The sequence below is a fragment of the Pelmatolapia mariae genome, unplaced genomic scaffold (assembly GCF_036321145.2).
Source record: "Pelmatolapia mariae isolate MD_Pm_ZW unplaced genomic scaffold, Pm_UMD_F_2 NODE_ptg000119l+_length_88887_cov_1, whole genome shotgun sequence".
Lineage (NCBI taxonomy): Eukaryota > Metazoa > Chordata > Actinopteri > Cichliformes > Cichlidae > Pelmatolapia > Pelmatolapia mariae.
This window is the reverse complement of record NW_027051829.1, coordinates 1-22,819: the sequence shown is the minus strand read 5'-3', so window position 1 is coordinate 22,819 and position 22,819 is coordinate 1. Positions and strand designations below refer to the sequence as shown.

General features: G+C 41.6%; 1 protein-coding gene and 1 pseudogene across 1 annotated transcript; both read right to left on the bottom strand.

Annotated features, from left to right (window-relative positions):
- Positions 1-2,839: 2,839 nt before the first annotated feature.
- On the bottom strand, positions 2,840-9,832 carry LOC134622659 (mannosyl-oligosaccharide glucosidase-like; annotated as a pseudogene).
- Positions 9,833-11,387: 1,555 nt separating this feature from the next.
- On the bottom strand, positions 11,388-22,594 carry LOC134622657 (programmed cell death protein 4-like; the record flags this gene model as incomplete). The annotated part of the gene is made up of 9 exons (XM_063468049.1): positions 11,388-12,563; positions 13,370-13,509; positions 13,600-13,710; positions 15,255-15,362; positions 18,821-18,935; positions 19,026-19,123; positions 19,479-19,700; positions 20,040-20,153; positions 22,497-22,594. Coding segments are annotated over 9 exons (1,058 nt in total), but the record flags the coding sequence as incomplete, so codon positions are not given.
- Positions 22,595-22,819: the final 225 nt, after the last annotated feature.

The window sequence follows — 22,819 nt, the reverse complement described above, 5'->3', positions numbered from 1 at the left end:
AAAAAAGCCCCTTTCCCCACAGAGCTGCTGCATTTTGGACACTGTATTCACCGCACTCACTCAGCCGAATCACTGGCAGCAGGCAATCACAAAATATTCACTGTATAGAAGCTCTGATAAGGTTGGGATGATATGCAAATGAATACTCCCTGACTCATCTGTTTATTATGCAGTCACATTAGTTAGCTCTGATGCTGTTTGGCTATTATCCCATCTCACTGTGAAAAAAGGGTCCTGGGTGAGGGGGATGGATTGCGCAGTGAGTGCTTTAGTCACACAGATTGTCCGCACTCTTCAAAGAAATAAATGCATTTTCGACTGTAGTTGCATTGAGGGGATGTGGAATCCATTTCCTCTGAGAGAAGCAGCAAAAAGGCAGATGATGTGGCTCGTCTGTGTCCAAAATCCCTTGATACTCTGCTTTTACGTTAGCAGGTCAAGGGGTCAAACGACGAGCTTGCGTCTTCCGCGATTGAACCCGGAGCCAATTATTTCACATTGATAAATCATACGCCGTATTTTTTGTGCTCTATACCCAGCAACGATTCAGTCAAGTAAGAGTTTCGAGAGGTGAAAAACCGTAAAATGTGAATTTTAAGCCATTCTGCAGACGCGCACAGGCTTAAACTTATTGTCGGTGACAAGATCGAGGGGAAAAACAGATACTAATACTGTAGCTTTTACTACATTCAGCAGGACTACCAGTCTGCAGCTTCTCAGTCTGCCGCTCTGCTAACTGATAGAGGCACTATTTTTAGCCATGCAACCTTAAAGCACCATGCTAAGCCTTCAACTATACAACCGCACATCTAGTCCATTCAAAGGATTCATAAAAGTGTAGAGGCTGCAACCCAGTGGTCATTGCACACACACTGAGAGCCGGTATCAGTGCTCTCAGCGCCAGCGTTTTTATATATCTGGTGTCAAAGTATTAATAAGAACATTGCCACTTTTGCCCCCGTGCGTGAATGTATGGCAACATATGTCAAGGAGTGAAAAGAATTTGCCATGTATGTCTCCTCTATGCCTTTGATCTTGGCTAATTAAGCACCAAGCCCTCACAACAACTGTGCTCCATGGAAACCATGCAAAAAATAAAAAAAACAGGGAAAAAATTGACGTCAGCAAAAGGCCTTCGAATGCGCCATCTCACAAAAGAAAAGGACCGGCTGCTGTATAAGGTCACAGCGTGTTGAAGCTACCGTCAGCTTTGACTGACAATGACAGGAAGTACCTGCAACACAACTTTATGTCAATAACTGGCAGAGTGGATAGCCTTCCATGTAAGCTGTACATTGAGGATGAAAAATCACACTTAGCCTCTCTGTGGTACTGCATAATATTCATTAAATATTAACACTTAGATCTCAGGCTTAATCGCGTTTTTTGGGATAATATCCACTCCTAGAGGGTGGGCGATATTATCAGAGATATTATAAAGATCTGGAGCTTAGAAGATAAAAAGGCTCGTGGTGGATTTCATTTGCTGCCAATAAGAACAACTTTACTAATCTAAGATTATACTTGAATAAAAAAATGAGCTGTTTGTGTGTAAAAAACTACTATATATATCCAGCCAGCCATGATATTAAAACCACCTGTATAACATTATGTAGATCCTTCCTGATCTAACCTGCCTGATGTCTGGTTCTGGGAAACTGCAGAAGATAGTTTGGGTCCTGTAGGCTGTGGGACGGGCCACTGTGGATGAGGATAGCTTAGGCCCAACTTATGGCTTCTTACTTGTACTGAGCTCTCAGGTTTTTGTGGGTTAGTGGGGCACACCGGCCTGCTGCCATGACAGGGTGTAACTTTATCTACAACATTTAGATCAGTAGTTAAAGTAACATCCACAGGAATACCAGGACTTACTGTTTCCCAGCAGGACGTCTCATTGTGATAAAATGATCACTTTTAGCCGTCAATGGTTTTAATGTTTTTGGCCCATTTGTGTATTTGTAGTGACAGACATAAAGCCACCAGTGTTTCAACCATAACAGGGTAATTTTCTTTTTGTTGGATGTCAAGCAGAAATTGCAGTTAAAGGCTTAGCAAATTAAAAAAAAAAACTGTTTCCAATATTGCAAACACACCAGTATTTCCAAAAATAAAGTACACTCTGACAAAAAAAATATTTAAACCATTTATTTTTGTCACAGTCTCTGCTGTATTCCCTGCCAGTCAAACCACAGGCAACAAAAAAATGCTGAAAAAGACTGAATGTAACGTTTTTTTTCCCCCAAAAGACTGATTAAACAATTAAACGTCAAAATAATCAATCATTAAGACAGAGAATCAAAGACATGATAGATTAAAGAGGAAAATGGCACAGTTACAGATAATGGCCCTTATTTGTCAAGTGAAAGCACGACTCGTAGAACTTTTCAGAAAACTTTTTTTTTAACGAACAGCTGTCCGTTTTAAAAATTGTCATCCCAACTGCTGTTAAAATATGAATCCTCCTAAGGAAAAAAACAAACATGGATGTCCGTTTTCTTTTTCCCGTACTAAAGGCTGACTAGTGAAGGTGTAGACAATTAAGTTTAAATGCATCTGAAGCACTAGAGGGAGCTGGGCTCCAAATACTTGGCAAAGACAGTGTAGCTGCACTTAGGCTTGTTTAAAACTGCCCTTCAAAAAATACTTGTGTGAAAACACTTAATTCTGATCAAAGGTTAAACAAGACAGTATGACCGCAGATGCCAGTTTCTAATTTTTGGATCTCGTTGGCATAGTGAACCAGACTGTGTCGCTACTCTTTACTGCACAATGCTGTTTCAGTCACATCCAGATAATGAAGGCCAGTATCTTAAAAGATATGAGATAAAAATCAACAGCATCAATACTGTTCAGCCATCATTAATAGGGTCAGAGATGACCAGCCGGTGAAGGGGTGGCTTCCCCTGCCCCCTGCCGGTGCTGTCATTGTACTGCTCCCAAATATACCCTGCTTCAACATACTGTCTATAAACATTATTAATAATGTTAGTCCTGAGTTCCTCATAAAGAAACAGCTGCTTCTCTTGGTAAGGCCCCTTCTGTGTGGCTGTAGTAGTGGAGCGCTCTGACTGCCAAGTAGTTGATGTTAATCCAGATGGGTCCTCTCCAGTAGGGGGCATCGTGTTCTGTATTTCGCTTCATGTACAGTGGATCGGACTTGGAGAGCGATCGCAGACGTAGGGTGTCCCACAGCTTATTGGAGTCTCTCATATCCTGGAAAATGTGCTCCAGCTTGGGTGAGTCGGGCTGGAGAATCTGCAGTAAGAAGGGGGAACAAGCGCTAACATAACCCAAAGCATTAACATACTGCGCTTTGGGGGCTCTGCGGACAGAGCGAACGAGACAAGCTACGGGGAACTGATGACGAGGCTGCCCATGGAGGTACGTACACCTTCTCCTCTGCAAGGATACATCCTCTGTGTGGGTTGCCAAAGTCACTGAAAGCACGGTGTTGTTCTGACCAGTGGAGCTCACTGGCAGGTTGTTGTCACTGGACTTTGTGTGAGAGCTGGTAGTCCTCGTGGGGCCTCGCCCAGAAGCTGAGCTACTTTAGCCATGTGCCTGAGGACAATGCCATCCAGCAGTGCAAGTCAACGTGACGCTCATCTGCTGAGGGGTGTGAGGCCCGTGGGTAGTCATCCAGCCCAGAGGTCAAGGTCTTGGGATTGAGAAACAGATTGGTGTCCTTGTCGCGTCCACGCCAGCGGTAAGAATTGGGTAGGGGCCCCGGCTGTGTGGTGTTGTACCATTCATACCAGGTTTTGAGCCTGGGGAAGAGCCGTCGGAGGAAATGCAAGGTTGGCTGAGATGCTGCCCTTGTCTGGGATTGGATGAGAGTTGTTCAATAAGCTCCTGAAGCTCTAAGAAAAGCGTAGGGGGGTTGGCGTCTTCGTTTCGTTGAACAATAAATTCAAGCTGGGACTTTGCTGCGAGCTCATCTCCAAGAATCTGCTCACGGGGGATCCAGCCCTCCATATTCATCAGGTCTATCCAATGAGCAATGACCTCCCTCGTCACCTGGGGGATCCACTTACTCAACAGCAGCTGGTGAAAGCCCTCATCCCAAAGGAATCCTCTGGGAAAGAATGAGCGTGATGGAACAGCGGTGAATAAAGCACCTTCAGGATAAAGGAGAGGGTATTCATTGTAGACCGACTGTACTACCGACTGCCCAAAGAAGTAGCCCATTCCGCCCAGGCATGTTGCTGAGTGCTGCCTTGCCGAATTTAATATATGCCTGGCTAAAACCTTTCTTCTCAAGGCCAAAAGTTTCTCAAACTTTGCATCAAACTCCGCTTTCCTCTTCTCCAGCTCCTGAGTCATGATGGAGCCAACAGCTGGTTGGGGCGATTGTGAAAGCTTCCAGATTCAAACAGAACCTCAATCTGGAAAGGTGTCTGAACAGTCACCTGGTAAACCACAAAGTCGCTTTTCCTTCCTCTGGTCAGTTTCTGCTGGTTTTGGTGGTGGGGGGGTTTGTAGTGTATACACCGATTGTAATGCCTCTTCTCGCCAGACGGAGGCTATACACAAACCTGCGTTCAGACTGTACTTCACAATGTCAGTCAGCTTCTCCAGACCAGGAGACACAGTCTGAAGGTAGTTGTAGCTGAAAAAGACAGAAAACTAGCATTTAACTGCCGTGTAGTGCCAAATCAGTTGAATAAACACAAAACCTTACAGTGTATTTTGTAATCAGCTACAACTATTAAGCAACCTTAACTGAACTTTAGCACCCTGTAGCTTAACTTCTGATATCTCCTGCTGTACTAATGACTCAGAGTTTGAACAGATGGTCACAATAAAACTTCATCATGCCCCCTTCCACAGTTATCACTGGAACAGTTCATATACAATTCTTATCATTTCTATCCGTGCATACTGTACCTTGCTATTTTGCTATGCTGGTCTTCTCTGGCCCTCTTCAAAGTGCAAAAATACTCTTCTCCCTGTAAATGCTGCTAGCAGAAAGCTAGCATAGTCCTCATCCACTCAATAAAAAGCAACAACAGTTTTTTCCTGATGTGAACGACACCTTCACTGCACTAATATCATCTGTTGTTTCAGCAGTACATTAGTTTTTTTTTTTTCTTTTATTTTTGTACTGGTTGTAAAATGTTTTGTACATATTCGCCTAAAATAAATGTCACAATGTTGAGAAAACTTGTATCATCAAGTCTGAAAATCTTCATCTGCTGACATCTAGTGGTTAGATTTTTTTTTTTCCTTTTTAGGTACTCTAGTAATAATTAGGATCACTCTAAATCACACCACAAAACACCATCCAAGACGGTGCAACATAATTAAAATGTTATGGCTCATTCAAGTCATGATTCTCTACTAGAAATTCATTTGTGTTTGCTGACTTAGGACTCCTGGCTACTACACGAGTGGATGTTTTCACCGTTCTATCAAGGTTTACCTTAAATTACTGACTGATAAGTGGAATTTCTGGCAGCTGTACTATATTTATTAAAGCTTAGACCACTGTTGTTTGATGCTATCCTTAACCCTGATAATTCTGAGCAGCCCTCTTAAAAGTATGTTCTCTCCAACTTCTTTGCCTTTGTATTTAGTGTACTATTTTTCCTATTCACGTTTGGACTCATACACTCACGTGGCATATTTAGCACTGGACATCTCCCCAGGGGACAGGCTTCGGAAGGTGATCTTAAAGTTTCCGAGCTCCTCTGGAGAAACCGGCGATGGAAGCGAGGCATTCCTCTCCTCTACGTGAGGCCTGCAGTGAGCCCTGGCGCGTCTGCTGCTGCGTAAAACATCAGAGAGATGACTGGTGCCTGGGGGGCAGAGCTCTGGTGGTTGAAGAACAACATAAAAATCACCAGGTGGAAGAACATAATACATTTAAAATATATAACTTAGATGACAGAATATTATCAGCTGCTTTTGATCAGTAAGATAACAGCTGTGGCGTGCAAAGTTATTACTCACATTGCTGTTTTGGCTGTGACCCTCCACGTCCAGTCTCCTCCTCCATGACCCCCTCCCATCCTCTTAACAAACTCGGTGGTCAGCGTGAAATCGTTGTCTCGGATTTCTTGGACGCCAAAGGTGAGGCCATCGTGCATGACCAGCCGTAGCCTTGAAGGCGATCGCCCTGCTCACAAGTGTGCCTGAGATTCATGTCCAAGTCAGAAAACTGACGCATCCACATCATGCCTGACAAGATTTACACATAAACGGAAAAAAAAATTCAGTTGGAAGCAATAAACTTTGCTATGCTCAGGATTATGTGGCAATCTGCAAACAGTACCTCAAAATGTACTGTAAGTAGTCCTGTCAACTAATTATCAATAATATAAGTGCGGTCAAAGCATTCTTAATTTTGGGAAGCACTCAAAATTTTATCCAAATATGGAGGATTAGGATTTATAAAATTAAAAGATGAATTACATATTTACATTACATTAAATATTAAAGAGAAAGTCCACGTATTCTACCAATGTGCCCTTGTTGTGATTGACAGAGTAAAAAAAGCTACAAAAAAAGAAAAGATTCTTCTTTAGTCTTTGTTTTTTTTAATAAAATGTTACAGTTAAAATATATTTTTTTTACTTTATATGTTTGTTTCATTTCAACCAAGGACGCTGAGTAGGTAAGTGGAGCTTCAAGGCACAGCTAAACTCTCCTGTTTGAAACCATTGAAACAATAAACTCATCGAAGATGGGTACACTGTGGTCGTAAAGGGCTGGACGTGATCATCAATATTACTCAGGTAAGCTGTGGTGTTTAATGATGCTCAGTTGACTTTAGTGAGCCCAGTGTGCCAAGAAAATATCCCCCATGCCCTTACACCACCATCAGCCTGAACCGTTTTGTGCATGCTGCCTTACGCCAAATTCTGATCTTAAAATATGAATGCTTGCAGCAGAAATCAAACGTTTTTCAATCTTCTGATGTCCAATTTTGGTGAACGTGTCTGAATTGTAGCCTCAATTTCCTGTTCTTAAGTAACAGGAGTGATCTTCTGCAATCTGTCTGCCTCAAGGTTCAATGTGCTGTACGTTCAGAGATGCTCTTCTGCATACTTTGTGATTTATTATTATTAATGAGTGATTATTTGAGTTACTGTGGTCTTCCTTTGGCTATTATCCCACCAACAAGGTATTCTCTGTAAACCATACAGATGGTTGTGTGGGACAATCCCAGTCCATCAGCAGTTGCTGCAACCCTCAGGTCAGGCCTGTATGGCACCAACAACCATGCCATATTCAAAGTCACTTCAATCACCTTTCTTCCCCATTTACCAGCTGAACTTCAGCAGGTCAACCTTGAGCATGTCTCCATGCCTAAATGTGTTAAGCTGCTATGATGTGATTGGCTGATATTTGTGTTAATGAGCACTCGAACACGTGCAACTAATGAAATGGCTGGCCAGCATATTATTAGACACTTGTTTTTCTGAGATGTAGTAAGTTGAAGTTAAATTTGTAATCTATGGCAGTTTGTGGGATTTGAAAGGTTAAAAAAAGGATTTTGCACAGTCTCAAAAGTCTTTCACCAGAGTTGAACGAACAATAAATTCACAAAGACAAAAATGTTTTTCTAACATGTCATTTTGGGAAACACTAGCCTCAACAAGTGGCCACATTGCTATATTGTTTCTATTTAGATATTTATTATTAAATATTCTGATGTTTTAAAATACAATAAGTCACTGTTTTTCCTTAAAACATGTAATGACACAGTGTTTAGCCTGAGCCTGACTCTAAATGTGTGAGCATACCTGTCCACAATAGACCTGGGACTCCTTGTTTTCATGCCAAAGTAGACCTGAGGCCTGTATGACCCCCAGAACCTCTCTGGGGAAACCTTGGCATCGGTGCTATTGGCATCTAGGATGTGAGGAGACGGATGCAGAAGTCACCACCCTTTTAGCCAGGCTGGATCTCATGTAGATGGCATAAAAGAACCAGATGAGGGCTGAATATGCAAGAGACCAATTACATTTTCCCAATATTGACTTTCTTTTTCTTGTCCTTGCGGTGAAATGCAGAGGGCTTCTCATCTTTCCGCGGAGGTGGAGCAGCTTCACCCGTCACCACCCTCTTCCTCTGTCTGCCCATCCTACCCTACAGAAGCTAGGAAAAAGACAAGAAAAGAAAGAGTTAAGATTTATCATGCTGATTCTCATCATTGATAAATATTATGGGATAAATAAATCAATTTCAAAGTTTAACATCAAGTAAAGTGGTATGTAGAAAAAAGTGACATATGTTAATATGTTATTATCATTGGTTTTGGTGCCTGCAGCTGGGAAATGGCATTTTACCACCAGCCAGTGAAACTTTGGATTTAAAAATTCAATATTCTGATATGTCGGACGATATTCGTTTTCTTTCAGACACACAAAACATAAACAGATGTTCCTAAAATTTGTGTGCTTATTTACTCGTTTACGCTCTGCCTGACTCTGGTGGATCAGCTGAGTCTCGTGTTTGAAATTCCAAACGTGTTGCCAACATGATAGTTGCAGAGTATGCAGACTTCTAAAATTAAGCAACGTCAATACTAGTAGCATGGTCAAAGGGTGTTACGCTTTATTTTTTTTAATTTTCATTTATTGGCCGTTCTAAACTGCAATACCAATAAATCATAGATTAGCAGTGCAAAATTCTAGCCTTATAGCAGCTGGGACAGACACCAGTCTCGCTGTGGCTCTTAAGTAGTTAAGAAAATGGATGGACAGATGGTGCCAAAATGTATATTTTACTATAATGTGAAGCCTTTCCCATTCAAATACAAGGCTCACTACTTCCTGTCAAGCCAGTGTACTCCTAGTGCTGGTTCCAAGCCTGGACCCTTCAGGAAGGGTATCCAGTGTAAAATCATCATCAAAAATGAGACTACCATACTGGATCAGTCAAGGCCAGGCTCCGATGCTATTGTCCAGCAACAGGGTGTCAGTGGCCACAGCTGTCATAAATGACTGATAGATGAAGAGAAGGAAGGTTGAAGTATTATGTGAGCAGGAAGCATCAGGTCAAGTGCTTTGGAGACAAAGTTAAAGAGCCAAGGCTGAGACGATTAGACGTGTGCAGAGGAGGGATAGTGGATGCTGAATATGGAGCTGCCAAGCAGGGGGAGAAGTGGAAGACCACAGAGAAGATTCGTGGATGTCTATGATAGGGTGTAGACAGAGGCAGCTGATCTGTGTTGGAGACCCCGAGATGAGAAGAAATTGTAGTCTTGCAATATAGCAAGTATAAAAAAGCTCTAACTCTAACATCGATGAAATCAGACCGAGGAGGCAGGACTCATGACGGGGACTAAAGCATATAACCCGGAAATAACCGGGATAACATTCATCTAATAAAATGCATCCTTATTAAACTTGTCAGTCCTGAAGGAACTGTGCAGGTTCACGTAGTCTCGAGCATAAAAACGCGGTCTAGCTTGATAACCTTGCATTGTGTACAGGAGCCGGAAATGTCGACTTTATAAAGCATTTTTAGAAATGTATCCTATTCACAGCAGAGGTCTCGATTTTAGCAGCCATTTCCCGACACCTGTTTAACACGGTGAACTAGTTCCTCGCCCCTACACCCCGGCAATGCAACGTCGTCTGCAGGCTGCACGCTACTCGCTAGTTGCCTCAATGCTAACGTGAGTTGGTAGAACTAACAGCTGTCTGTCGCGGTATATTTTGGCCTTAGTTAGCCTGCAGGCGATTAAATTCGGATTCATTTATCATTTCTAGCTACATGTTCATTGAGCAAACCGTCACCGACCTGTCCAAACACCAGAGTCTCAGCCGATCATTATCCGTACTTGGCTAAGCTTGCTAGCCACTTCCTGGTTACTGCTCGCTTCCACTGACGTGTCTATGCTCTCCTACCGCACGCCGATGATGTCATCCAATGATTACCGCTTGCCCCTCAAAAAACAATCAAATAATAATAATAAATAATAATAAATATCTATAATTAGAATAAATGTAAAACTAACGCTTAGAAGGCCGTTTCATTTCATTTAAGCGTTAAAAACGAGAGTTTTATAAGCCACAGCATACAAGCAAGTATAGATTTTACTAAACAAAAAGTAGTAGGATTTTAACCATGAACTGTATATGGTATATTTTATATACTGCGAATTAATTTAACGCACATTTATCTCAACCAATTTATGTATACTGTAGGAATAGTAAAGCGATGCTAGGTTAAACCAGAGCTACATATGTCCTTAAAGGGCCAGAGTCTTGAAAGAAAACCTGTCCAAACCTCAGGGCCCAGCTTCTTGGTTACAGGTTTTAATAAAAGATTTTAATAAACGCTGATTAAATCAGTGTGTGTTAAATGAGTGATTCAGTAGCTTGTAGAACAACCTTGTAGCAGCAGTAACTTGAATTGTTTTCAGCTTAACTTTAGCAGCACATCATTTTGGATTTTTCTCACTCTGCTTTACTTCGTTAAGGTTTACAGGCATTTCTTTATGCACAGCTCTTGTCACAGTATCTTTCAGTCAGGGTTGAGGTCTGGACTCTGACTGGGTCAGACTGGATTCTTGGCTGGTTGTAGATTTGCTGCCGTGTTTGAGATTATTGTCCTGTTCCATGAAGTTAATTTGAACCAAGCTGTAGTTTTGGGACAGAATATTTTGGTATACAGAGGAGTTCATGATCAACTCAGTGACTGAAAGGTACCACGGCCCCATGGCTGCAAAACAAGCACACATCATGACTCTCCCACCAACGTGCTTGACAGTTGACATGAGATTTTTCTACCAAGTTGCCGTGTTAGGTTTTCACCAAATATGGTGCTGTGCTTCATGGCAGGACATCTCCACTTTGATCTCCTCTGTGCAAAGGACATTGTTCCAGAAGTCCTGTGGTTTCTTCAGATAAAGTTTGCAAATCGATCCTGTGCTGCCATGTTCTTTTTAAGAAAGAGACTTGTGTGACCTGGTGGTGAATTTCCTGGAATGTCTATTCTTGGGAAGATCAGTAACTGTCTTAAATGTTTTCCACTGGTGAATTTTTTTTTCTCAGACTTCAGAATTATGGATTCAAATTGTTTGGAAATGGCATTATAAATCTTCCAGACTGATGGGCAGCAACAGGCACTTTTCTGTGATCTTTGATGTTTTTTAATCCTGTAAACTCACCTGAATGTACCAGATCACAATTGCTGATTATCAGTTTATTCCACAAAAATAAACACAATTAAGGATGTACTAGTTTTTGTAAAATAATTAGAAGATGCATTATGTTGTGTATAGTTGTTCAGCTGAGCTTTAAGTAATTTAAGTAAAAGATTGTGTCATTTCCCTTTTCACATGACTGTATATTTCTGGTTTTCCAACCTTACTTATCCACCCGCGCTGCTCGCATGAATGACAAAATACAGAAACTTCAATTTGTTACTTTTTTTAATGAATGAAATATATTTATTATAACTTTGGTCAACATGTAAAACTGTAAGACAGGGGCAGAAAAAGTCTCAAGGACTGTTTTCCAAGAAAAGCTGGGGTTGTCTTTACACATGCATTAAACTTAATCCATTAAAGACAATTACCAGACGACGCCGTCTAGAGTGGCTCTGCACACCGAAGGCTACCCTGTCCAGAATCAACTGCTGACCACGTGGCTGTAAATACATGAGTTAACTGCAAGCAGAGTGCTGAAAATATTGCTCATTTATTTATTTATTTTGAAATCACATTAACCCCAATTTATCTTCATTTTCAGAAATGGCTTCTGAAGTGTATTTGCCCTGATGCAAGTTTCAGATAAACACCCAAATAGTGCCCAAAGCACCTTTTGCTTTCACTGGTGCTTTACAAAAGTAAACATTTGGCTTCAAAGCCCAAAATTCAAGGAAGAGGAAAAAAAAAAATCATCACTGTTCATAAAACATTAATGAACAACTTAAACAAGAGGTACGAAACATGGCATCCTCGAAATAAGGACAGAAGCTGAAGAGTTTTAGATCCTTTCTGCTCAGCTAAATTACTAAGTGCTCGCTGAATACGGTATGCTCTGTCCCTCTGAGTGCGCGTTTCCATTTATAGCACATTATGTGAATGAAAACAAAATAAAAAATAAAGACACGGTAACAGGTGAAATTAAGCAAGAGACAAATAAAACCAATTAATCTCCCACGTAACCCAGCCTGTCCCCCTGTAGCTCTGCAGCTCTGACTTGTGTTATTCTTGACAAACAGGTACAAAGACTGAGGCAAAAGTGTCACATGAACCCTCAGAGAATATTCTTCACAAAAAGGTCAAAAGAAAAAAAAAGAAAGCAGTGACGAACAAGATGATGGGATCTGAACCCAGGCCACTCTTTTCGGTTTACTTCCACCAAACGTCGACAAACGCTGGTTTTGACTGATGACATTATAAACATTACCAGGAGAGGAACAAGGAAACATTAGACCGCAGGCATGTCCGGTTTCAGGGAAACATGCTGGAGCAGAAACAGGGTGTAAGAACCAGTAGACACCCCCTCCTCTTCCTGCTGCTGCTGATGCCCCCTCTTTCTCCTGCAGATTAGTTCTTGATCATCCCGCCATCTCCTTCGCTGACAAAACGCTTCCGCCCTCTAGTGGAGAAAGTCAAGATAGAGAAATGTTTTAGTGTTGGCAGCTCACAGAATCACAGATAAAGACATGGCACGTTTCACATTTTCTCACTGAGAACAAAACAACAGCAAATCGTCTCAGGAGTAAAACACACCGCTGTCCAAAAAGCGCAGTGCAGTCAAGAAATCACCGGGCCTTTACTGAAAATGTAACAGTGTATGTGTGACTCGTTTTTAAAGATTTGCATCTTAACCTGGAGCAAGATCAGGAAGCCAGAAAATACTGACAGATTTGTATTTAAGTAATAATAGCCATGTTTAGAAAATGAGAAGGAGGTCATCCCATCCAGTGTGGACAACCTGTAGCATCAGAGCATGAAAATGTGCGATACGTGTTCTTTGGAAGCTGTAGTTTGTCCACCAACTGACAGCCAGTGCTGTTTGACGGGTTTAAAGGTATGTTCTAGTCTATCCTTAACACGTGGAAGACGTTGCATGAGCACACGAGTCTGCTGTTGGAACTGTGAGTGACGTCACTCTACGAGTTAAAAGCACTTAGAAGTAGAAAAAGGCGCTGGTGTAAATGAGGCTTTAAGTGAGAGAGCAATTTGAGTGCTTAAATAAGAGTAGAAAAGCACTATATAAGTACCAGCTCATTTAAAGGGACTTATGTTTGATCGTTTTGTTTTGGTATGGATAAACGTGGGATTACACCTTCACTTCACGCCTTTATTGTCAACGGGGACAAGACGTATTATTTTCCGGATTCTTTCTGAAACTTTCAGTGGAACGGACCTGAAATCATTGGACAATAAACCCCAATTCACCTGGAGGGACAGGCATCCCTCAGCTGTTTGGTGATGACAGACTCCTGATAGCAGAGGTCCACAAAAGTCTCCATGATAGAGTGGGCATGTGGCACATCTAGGCTGATTTCAGGCAGCTCATCATAGACGCGCTGGAAACCCTGCAGGAGAAAAAAAAACCAAAATCTACAAGTAGTAATACTAAAGTGATACAGTGCATAAAATGGTAGGGGGGAAAAAAGGAGACTAACCCTGTTCATCTGATCAACAGTGATGAGGCCCGTTTTCCAGAAGGACTGCAGGAGCTTCATCATCATATGAGTGGCAGTGTCACCTTTAGACTCCAGCACCATCACTACAGCCTGGAAAATGAATTCAGAAACTGAATTTAAAATCTTTCTCCTCACACACAAGGTCTCGAATAATCAGATCCCATCTTATCTTGAAGACCTCACAGTACCGTATCACTTCAATACAGCACTTCACTCTCAGACTGCTACCTTGCTTGTGGTTCCCAGGATATTTAATAGTAGAATGGGAGAAAGAGCCTTCAGCTTTCAGGAACAGGCTCCCAGTTTGGAAATGGGAAACAGACACCCTGTTTACTTTTAAGATTAAGCTTAAATCTTTTCTTTTTGATAAAGAGTATAAAGAATACAGTTAGGGCTGTAGCAGGTGACCCTGAATCCTCCCTTAGTTATGCTTCAACAGGTCTAAGCTGCTGAAGGCTTCCCATGATGCACTTAGTGTTTCTTTTTCCACTCTCTGTGTTTGTACACTACTCTGCCTTTAATCATAATTTATTATTATTAATCTCTGGTTCTCTTCCACAGTGTGTCTTTGGACCAGTCTCCCCGCTTCACCCCCAACTGGTCTTGCCAGAGGTTGCTTCCTTTTAAAAGAGTTTTTTTCTTCCCACTTTCACCACATGCGTGCTTATACAGGGTCATCTGCTTGTTGGGGTTTCTCTGTATTGTTGAAGAGTCTTTTTTTTAACAATATAAAGCACTTTTAGGAAACTGCTGTTGTGATTTGGCAGTATATAAATAAAATTGAAGTGAAATAGACGCACAATACTGAGAAACGCGCACCAAGTATCATCGTCCGATCAATGAATCGAACTAAGAGAATCGAGGCCAGTAATCATCAACATTCTCTGAGCTGAACATTTTACAGCATTGTAAAGTGTTTCAGCCTACAGCCGAGGCCACTGTTAGACTAACATGAGACAGGACAAGGGGGGGGCAAACCTACCACGACTGTGCTCTCCTCAGTTGTGCCCTTTGCAGACCTTGGACTGTGTGAAAAATACGTTTTTGAAGTCTGCGTGCCCGAAAAGTAAAACTGGCTTTACTGCAATTAGCTGCATAACATTGTGCAAATCTTAGCAGGAACCCACAAGGTCACACAAGGAAGCAGAATTATCACCGCTGCCATACGTGCACTAAGCGTGCATCTGTTTGCACTTGGTCTAATATGGAACAGAAAAACTTGCCATCCAAGACTGAGCTTGTCAACTGTGTGCACGTTTGAAATTTGGTAACCAGTAATCTGTTTATACTTACACAAGGACACATTTTGGTTTGACTGATTTGAAGTGAGCTTAGCGAATACATGTACTGCAAATAAGAGACAATCACTGCCAAACACAGAGTGTCCTTGGCAGAAAGCAGAAATGACTGTCACCGATCAGTTTTTTTTTTCCTTCCCAGTGTTGCTCTTCAGTTTACTTGACTCGACACCAGAGAGAGAAAACACTTAAAAAAAAAAAAAAAAAAAAAAAAAAAAGGCTCAGTTTACAGATTTTAATTCCTATCCTGTTATGTGTGAAGAACAAGTAGAAAAAAATAAACCTTCTACTTTGTTTGACCTCACTTGATTTGAATAAATAAAAAGCTGTGGATACCTCGTAGACCAGCTCATGGTGGAAATGAGGCACTTCCAGGTCCCGGAGACAGTGCTCCGCCTCCGACACGTCTCCTGATATCAGATACTCTTTGAGCAGAAGATTCATCTGAAACAAACACAAACAGCCACGTTAGCAGTGTGTGGCAACGGTATCAAACACAGCTGAAGACTGAACTGATGCATTGCTGCCGCATCAGTTGAGCTGCAGGTCAAACACCCATTAAGACTAACTAACCCACATTTAATTCAGAGTAGGTATAAAGGGTAAAAAGCCATGCATACAGTGTTCTACACTGAATTATCCCAGTGCTTACTCTCACCCATGTTTATTATACATAAACATGGGTGAGAGTATACAGAAATGTAAGAAAATCTTTTCTGTTAGGAGCTGCAGTATGAAAACATGTCTTCTGGCATTAATGCACAGAAAATCCACAAGCAGGAAAAAGGCTAACTAGAGCCCTGTACTTTTAGGCTTGCTCATTTAAAAAACATCCACTCATGATGGGAGACTCTGGCCAATCACAGATATTTTTAGACCAGCTCAGGTGAGCAATTTAAGGGAGTGTAAAGAACAACAAAAAGAAATGTTCAAATCCAATGTAGAGCCAGAAATCATACATGTGAAGCACATCAAGGCACATGATGGTGGGAGGAGATCAGAAGAGAGGAGAGAAACAGAGCTGCACGAAGAAGGCTTGCTATCACATTTTTTTTACTGCAAAATTACAGAATCTGCACATAACCAGACAACATTTAAAGCACCTGCCTATGAAATATTTTCATCTAGCCATTACTCCAGGAATAACCCAACCTTCATCTGGGAAATAAAATCTATCATGAAATGTTTAACGTTCCCGACAGAAAGAAAAACATTTCTTTGTTTGCACTTCTGCTTGAATTTTCAGTCTCCGCTCCGTTTTTATAGCAGGCTTGGTTATGTCACTCTCACTGCAGATCTGCACGTACATCAGGAAGCATGGTTTTACTTCAACCTATTTATGGAACAATTAGTCATTCGATTAGAGCGCGTGATTGATCCAAGATGCTCAAAACACCGAGCATGACCAACACTTCTGAGTCAACTTTGGATCCAATTCAGCGATGGGTCTGAAAGCTACCGAGGCTGACACACCGCTCTCACTCACACTCTTTAAATGTTGCACAACTTACAGTTTGGGTTTGTTTTCCTCAAGTGGAACTCCCACATTGTCCACACCCACATTCACACGGCAACAAAATCCCAGATTACCGAAGAGTGATTGTAAACAAAAACAAACCAGAGAAACAAAAGACCGAGTAGCAGAGCCCATCAGCACAAGCACACGCAAATGATTACCTATTATGATTACTTATTAAGCCATTTTCAATAAAAAATAAGTTTTAAAAAAAAAAAGTAAATTGTGATTGAAGTGCCGACTTTCAACTTTAATTCAAGGGGTTTAACAAGAGTTTTGTGTTAACTGTCTAACAATTACAGCCATTTTTATACACAGCCCTCCATTTTCAGAGGCTTAAACATAATTGGACAAACTAACAATTTTAAACATAAAGACTGTTTTCATATTTGGATGAAAAATCCTTTGCACTGCATTTGACTGCCTAAAGTCTGGAAGCCAAATGCTACGTCTCCTCCCTTGAGATGCTCTGCCTTCAGTCGCTGCGCGTTTGTGGGTTTTTCTGCCTTCAGTTTTGTCTTTACCAACTAAAAATCACGCTCTACTGGGTTGAGATCAGGTGACTGACTTGGCCCCTGAGTATCTCATTTCTTTGCCTCGAGAAAATTTAGAGTTGCTTTTGCAGGGCTTTGGCTCATTATCTACTTGCGGTTTTGCAGAATTTGGCCGAATCTGAACAGAGAGCATAGCGCCGTCCACTTCAGTCCATCCTGCTGCTTCTATCAGCAGCCACATCATCAATAAACACTAGTGGGCCGGCTGCATACGCACCTGTGCCGTAATGCTGCCTCCACGATGATCATCATGTATGTTTTGGATTACGAGTCGTTTCTCTTCTCTAAGCGCACTTTATCATCATCAGTCCAAATCATTTTTCCCCCCAAAGTCTCAATTTGCCCTTCTTGTTCTTGAGTGAAACTCACAGAAACCATGGAAACAACTATTAACCTCCACTTTAGTTGTCTTCTTTTGGTGTTGTTGAGAATGCAGCAGATTTTTGATCTGGTCACTCGTAAAGTTTTTGTTCTCTCCAACTGGTTTTATTATAGTTTTTCAGCCTAATGATACACTGCCTCTACTGCACTGAGATCTCCTCGAGCCTCATATTTAAAATTAAAGTGCCAAGCTATAAAATAGAAATGTAACATTTTCAATTAACCTCTGATATGATGATCTCCAGATGGATCAGCTGCCATTAAATAAGAGAACAGGCCATGAAATTGCTCATCAGTCAGCTGAATTAATTTGGAGCTTCTGGAAAAAAGCAGGTCATTGTGCATAAAAATACTGGCGACCACAAATGCTGCCCCTCAGCCTCCTAGTAGACACAGCTATGGTATCAATTTCAAAATCCTATGTCGCCTTGTTGTCAAGTTATCAAATTCAGTAGATTTTCATAAAACTTGACCTCTGACCCCTGATCCTTAGGTCAAGATCACTAAGATTCAAACTTGTCCCGAGATTTTAAGTAGATGAACCTACGGTATCATTTTGAAACTCCTACATCGCATCGCTCTCGCGTTATTGCATTCACAAACGTACGTGTCCATTGCCCCTGCCCACCTGGCAGGGTGACAACAATACCCCATTTTTAAGCAATTAATAAGGTCCTTTTTTTTAAACCCCATAATTTAAAAGGAGGAACATTTCAGTCACAACCTTTGATTTAAAATAAATTTAAAAATTAATCAATATGTTCGCTTGTACTGACGCAAAAATGTCATCACTGTCCAGAAACATATGGACCTAAGTGTACATGAAGTTGCACAGTACACTCTGCACCAATCCTCTGTCCTCCATCCTCCGGCCTGCGACCTAGAAACCAATTTCAGTACGCCACGTTAAAGAGTGTCTCAGTTCATAATGTGCATCACACGAGCAGAGGAGAGAGAAGGCCTGTTGTGTCAAATCCTGTCTCCTTGTGTCCTTCCCTCGCCTCCTCTCAAGAAACAAGGAGAGGAATCAATTGAGACAGTCTTAATTTTAATCATTTATTTATTATGTTATTGCAGGACACATTGGGTTTTTTAAATCTATGCATATGTTGACGCTTTTAAGGTGATTTAAATTAAATCATGTTTATATTCTCTCACACTGTTTATTGTATTGATTTGGCAGAAAGACTTTACCGTGAGAGTGTGTTTGTTTATGTCTGCCCCTCCCATGCCCTCCATTTTTTTTCTTTTTTTCTTTTTTTAATTCTCACTTCTCAGGGGAGGAAAATCTTCGCTGACACAGCAGCTAGACTGTGGCTCTCTACCCAGCGTGCACCGTTTTCACCCTGTTTACATTACATAATGTAAATACACACTTGGAACGATGTGAGGGATTCACTATGATATCACAAGCGAGCGACTTATCTGTTTCTGAATGGGGTGGGGCTTACCTCTTTGATGAGATGTTTGACAGGTCTCAGACCTCCACCGACACCCCACACGTTGTCCAGGCGAACCATCTCCCTCTTCATGGACAGCAGCACTGCAGCGCGGTCTAAAGCCACTCTAAAGAAAAGGATCACAGTTAGGTGGAGGGGAAGGGTGGCAGGGGCACAATACAGCCTTTCTTACAACGCGTCGAACTGCGGCTTTCACCTGGCATGCTCACAGTCCACTTTGCCCTTGTAGCAGTCCAGGAATGACATGGGGAGGACGTGGTCTGCGATGGCTCTGGCTATAAACTGGCCTAACATCTGCAAGAAACAGGAGAAAAGATTAAGCGAACCAAGTGAAGCCAGCGTAACAAACATGCCCGACTAACGTTTGTTTTATTATTTAGTTTTAGCTCTTAAATTTATTAGGCCTCTGCACTGCTGAAGGTGGCGATCTAGTATGCAACATTTTGCTGCCTAGTAATAGAGGAAAGATACAAAGAGCATGTGTAATATTTGAAGAGGATTTGTGTGCACCTTTGAGATAAAAAGGAGTGGTTTACACTTAACCACGGTTGATCTTTTAAGCCTGTTAAATCCTGCAGTGCCTCTCCACCCCACACAGTTATATTTGGTAGCATATGTGTGACTGCTTCTTCCCATGCATCAGCTCTACCTGCGGGGCATCCGGTGTGTCCAGGATGAGGTCCGGGAGCTCTTTAAGCATCTTGTCGAAAGCTCGCCCCATCTCACTTTGCGACAGCATCTTCCCCGACAGATCAGACAGCAGGCGGGAGGTCAGTTCTCTGTGGCTTGCCTTGCCTTCGAGGGACAGGGACACGGCCAGAGAGGAGAACTCGTACTTGTGCTGGCCCAAATTGAGCTCCTTCAACAACATCTGATAGGGTTTGGAGGGAGAGCTGCATTTAGTTTTCACAGAAGTCTACAGTTTAAGCATTTTCAAAAATGACCCCAAAACACTGTCTTTTGCTTTTCAAAAGCGAGAGACACAAACCGAAGCCTAATCAAACTCAGACAATCAAAGCACAGTGCGAGTGCAGGCCACTGAGAGAGGGAGAGCCTTCGTGTGCTTGGCGCCCGTGCTTAGAGTGAGCACAGCCCAATAAACCTGTGGTTAAAAGCTCCACATTACTTCAGTCATCCAGCTTTTTTCTTTAAACCTGCTCACTCTTGGTCAGCATGCACAGAGTTTAAAAGCTTTATTATAATTATTTACCTGAACCTCTTTTGTGTCCCCGTGCTCAAAGTACTCCTGTACAATTGGGTTCACCATTTTCTCAAGTTCCTTCTCGTCTATCTCGGGCACGACCGTCTCGTAGACCGTGTCCCCCTGTGTAAAAAATACACACACGCGGCGTCAGTCAGAAACAAGCACGCACAGCAGAGCAGATGCACGTTCATTATTGAATTTCTCATCAGCTTTGTTTCAGGATTATATGAAGTATTTTCAACAATTCTAAAATACACAGTCAGTTCAACTTACAGTACTGTGCAAAAGTCTGGAGCCACCCCTCATTTCTTTATACTTTGCTAGGGAAATAGGTGTAGTGGTTTACTGAAACGTGCAAACATTCTGTACACGGTAAAACAGTCAATAACAGAGTTTGTATAATTCTAATGAGCTTAAGAGTCAAAATTCAGAAGGGACACCTTTATTCTTCTGAGGCAAGCTGCGCTGTAATTTCTTTAAGTAGTCTTCAGGAACAGTTCCCAAGATCCTGGAAGGACATTCAAAGCTCTTCTTTGGATGCTGGCTGCCTTTTTTTTTTTTTTTTTTTTTTAAACCCCGTTCTCTTGGATGCTTTCCAGATGTTATTGAATGTGCCATGTTTTACTGATGGCTTTATACACTCACTGTTGTGCCTCTCTCCTGACCTCCTCTGTACATAGTGGCATTGATTTGAACTAAAAATTTTAAGTTTTGATTCATCCCTCCATAAGACCCGTTAAAACTGATTCTCAGCCCATTTCTTGTGTAATTTGGTATTCCTCAGCCTTCTTAAGAATAGCATCTTGAGAGTTACCCTTCCACTGAGACCATTTCTGATGTCATAGGTGTCAGGCTTTAATACACTTTCCTCTGCTGTAGATATTTTCAGTTTTAAGTTTAAGTTTTAAGCCTAATAGCTCTTAGGAAATTACCTTATTGGTCCAAAAATAAATTTTTATGACAGTCAACCTGTTATCTTTAGTGTTCTTATAGATTGAACTCCAGAAATGGGAACACGCTGTGTGGACTTGTAGCAACAAAATGCTTGAATTGTTTTTGTTATGTGTAGACAACACTGGTTCATCCTTGAATTAGGTGGCCTTTTTATGCTTGAATGAGTCGTAGGGCACTGTTAAGTAGCTTAAAGAAAATTCTTCTAAAATACGAAGAAATGAGGGGTGACTCGAGGCTTTTGCACTGTACTGTATGAGCCAACTTAGTATAATTGCGTGATATATAAGATATTTTTCACTGGAGTTTTAACAAGAGCATCCATATTCATTCTTGAGGTGCTTTTCTTTCCTTTATTAAAGCTCTGAACATCCACCAGATCCCCAGAGAGCTGTGCAAGACTCATACTGAGTTTGTTTCTGCCCAAAGAAACCAGAAGTTGTTACCTTTGAAAGTCTCACAACCATTTTGACCTTTCAGTTCTTCTAATGAAAACTTTTCCTTTTTGGTCATACCAAAAATTCCACAGCAGATGTGTAAACATAACACTGACCGAAAACGGGCTACCGGTGAGCTTTAACCTAAACTTCTGTCTCAACACTTGTATTTACGAATTCCAAGGATATGAGTAAACTAACGTTCAGCTGAGGTTTTGCACAACCTGGAGCACAAATGATAATCTCAGTGCAGGCTAACATATACATTTCTACAAGTCCTCTTAATTATTTGAGTTATTTTAAGGAAAAACCATCTCCTAAAAAGAATTAGTCAACAAAGAGGAAAGAGGCATTCCAGCGTGTTACAGTTCCCATTTCTGGGCAACTCCTTTATCAGGTGATCTGTGCAGTCTGATTCAAAGGCCACAGTCTGCACATGTCTCGTCTATTTTTCTGTACCACTCTGTCCCAGTTCCCTTTTAACAGTCGACATCTTTATGCCACCTTCGTGTTCCAGTCAAGGCCGAAATCACACCGGCTTTTCTAAGCCATTTCCAAACAGTTATCAGCATTTTACAGACAGAAGCGCCGTTCCCAGTCCGCAAGTGCAGCAAGAGACAAACAAACTCGGCCTTCGGCGTCACATGGGATGATAAAGGGGTTAAAGATCGCAAATAGTGATGACTGCAATGGGACGGAGCCATCTGGATTTAAGAATCGTGCTAGCAGACCAATTTTTTAACGGGTTTCAAACAAAGCTTGTTAATATTTTTGATATGAAAACAGTCTTGTATTTCCCGGGAAATCCTACTGTCAGCATTTCCAGTGTTTCTGCAGAGCATGGAAGATGGATTACAATGTATTTCATCAGCAGTTCAGTATCAGAACGTGGACATAAAGAGATAAAGGGTGCCATCCAATGCACTGACTGATGGAAGGAAAAAAAACAAACAAACAAACAAAAACCCCTGACTGCTGGATGCCAGTATTTGAAAGCAAAGGACTTACAGATATAAAACAAACCTGCTAGCAGATAATCTGAAGTGTTAAAAGACAAACCCCCCAGCGGCCTCACCTGAGAAGATTCATCATAGTTGGGATCGTGTATGTCGGGCTCCTCATCTTCGTAAACCATCCCAGCAGCTCCCCAAACTCCTTTACCACCTGCCCCACCTGAACACGAAGAGTCAGCATTAACAGTCAGCGGTATAACTCATGATGCACTGCTTCAAACGTAACTGCACTGCTACTATAATGACATATGCTTGCATTGCATTGAGTAGGTGACGGCTACGCACTATTCAAAAGGTGCGACATCAATTAGAGCGGTGAAAGCACCAGATGCAGCAATGCAGTTTTGGACAGATTCAGAAAGAAGGTACATCGCTAATAACCCTT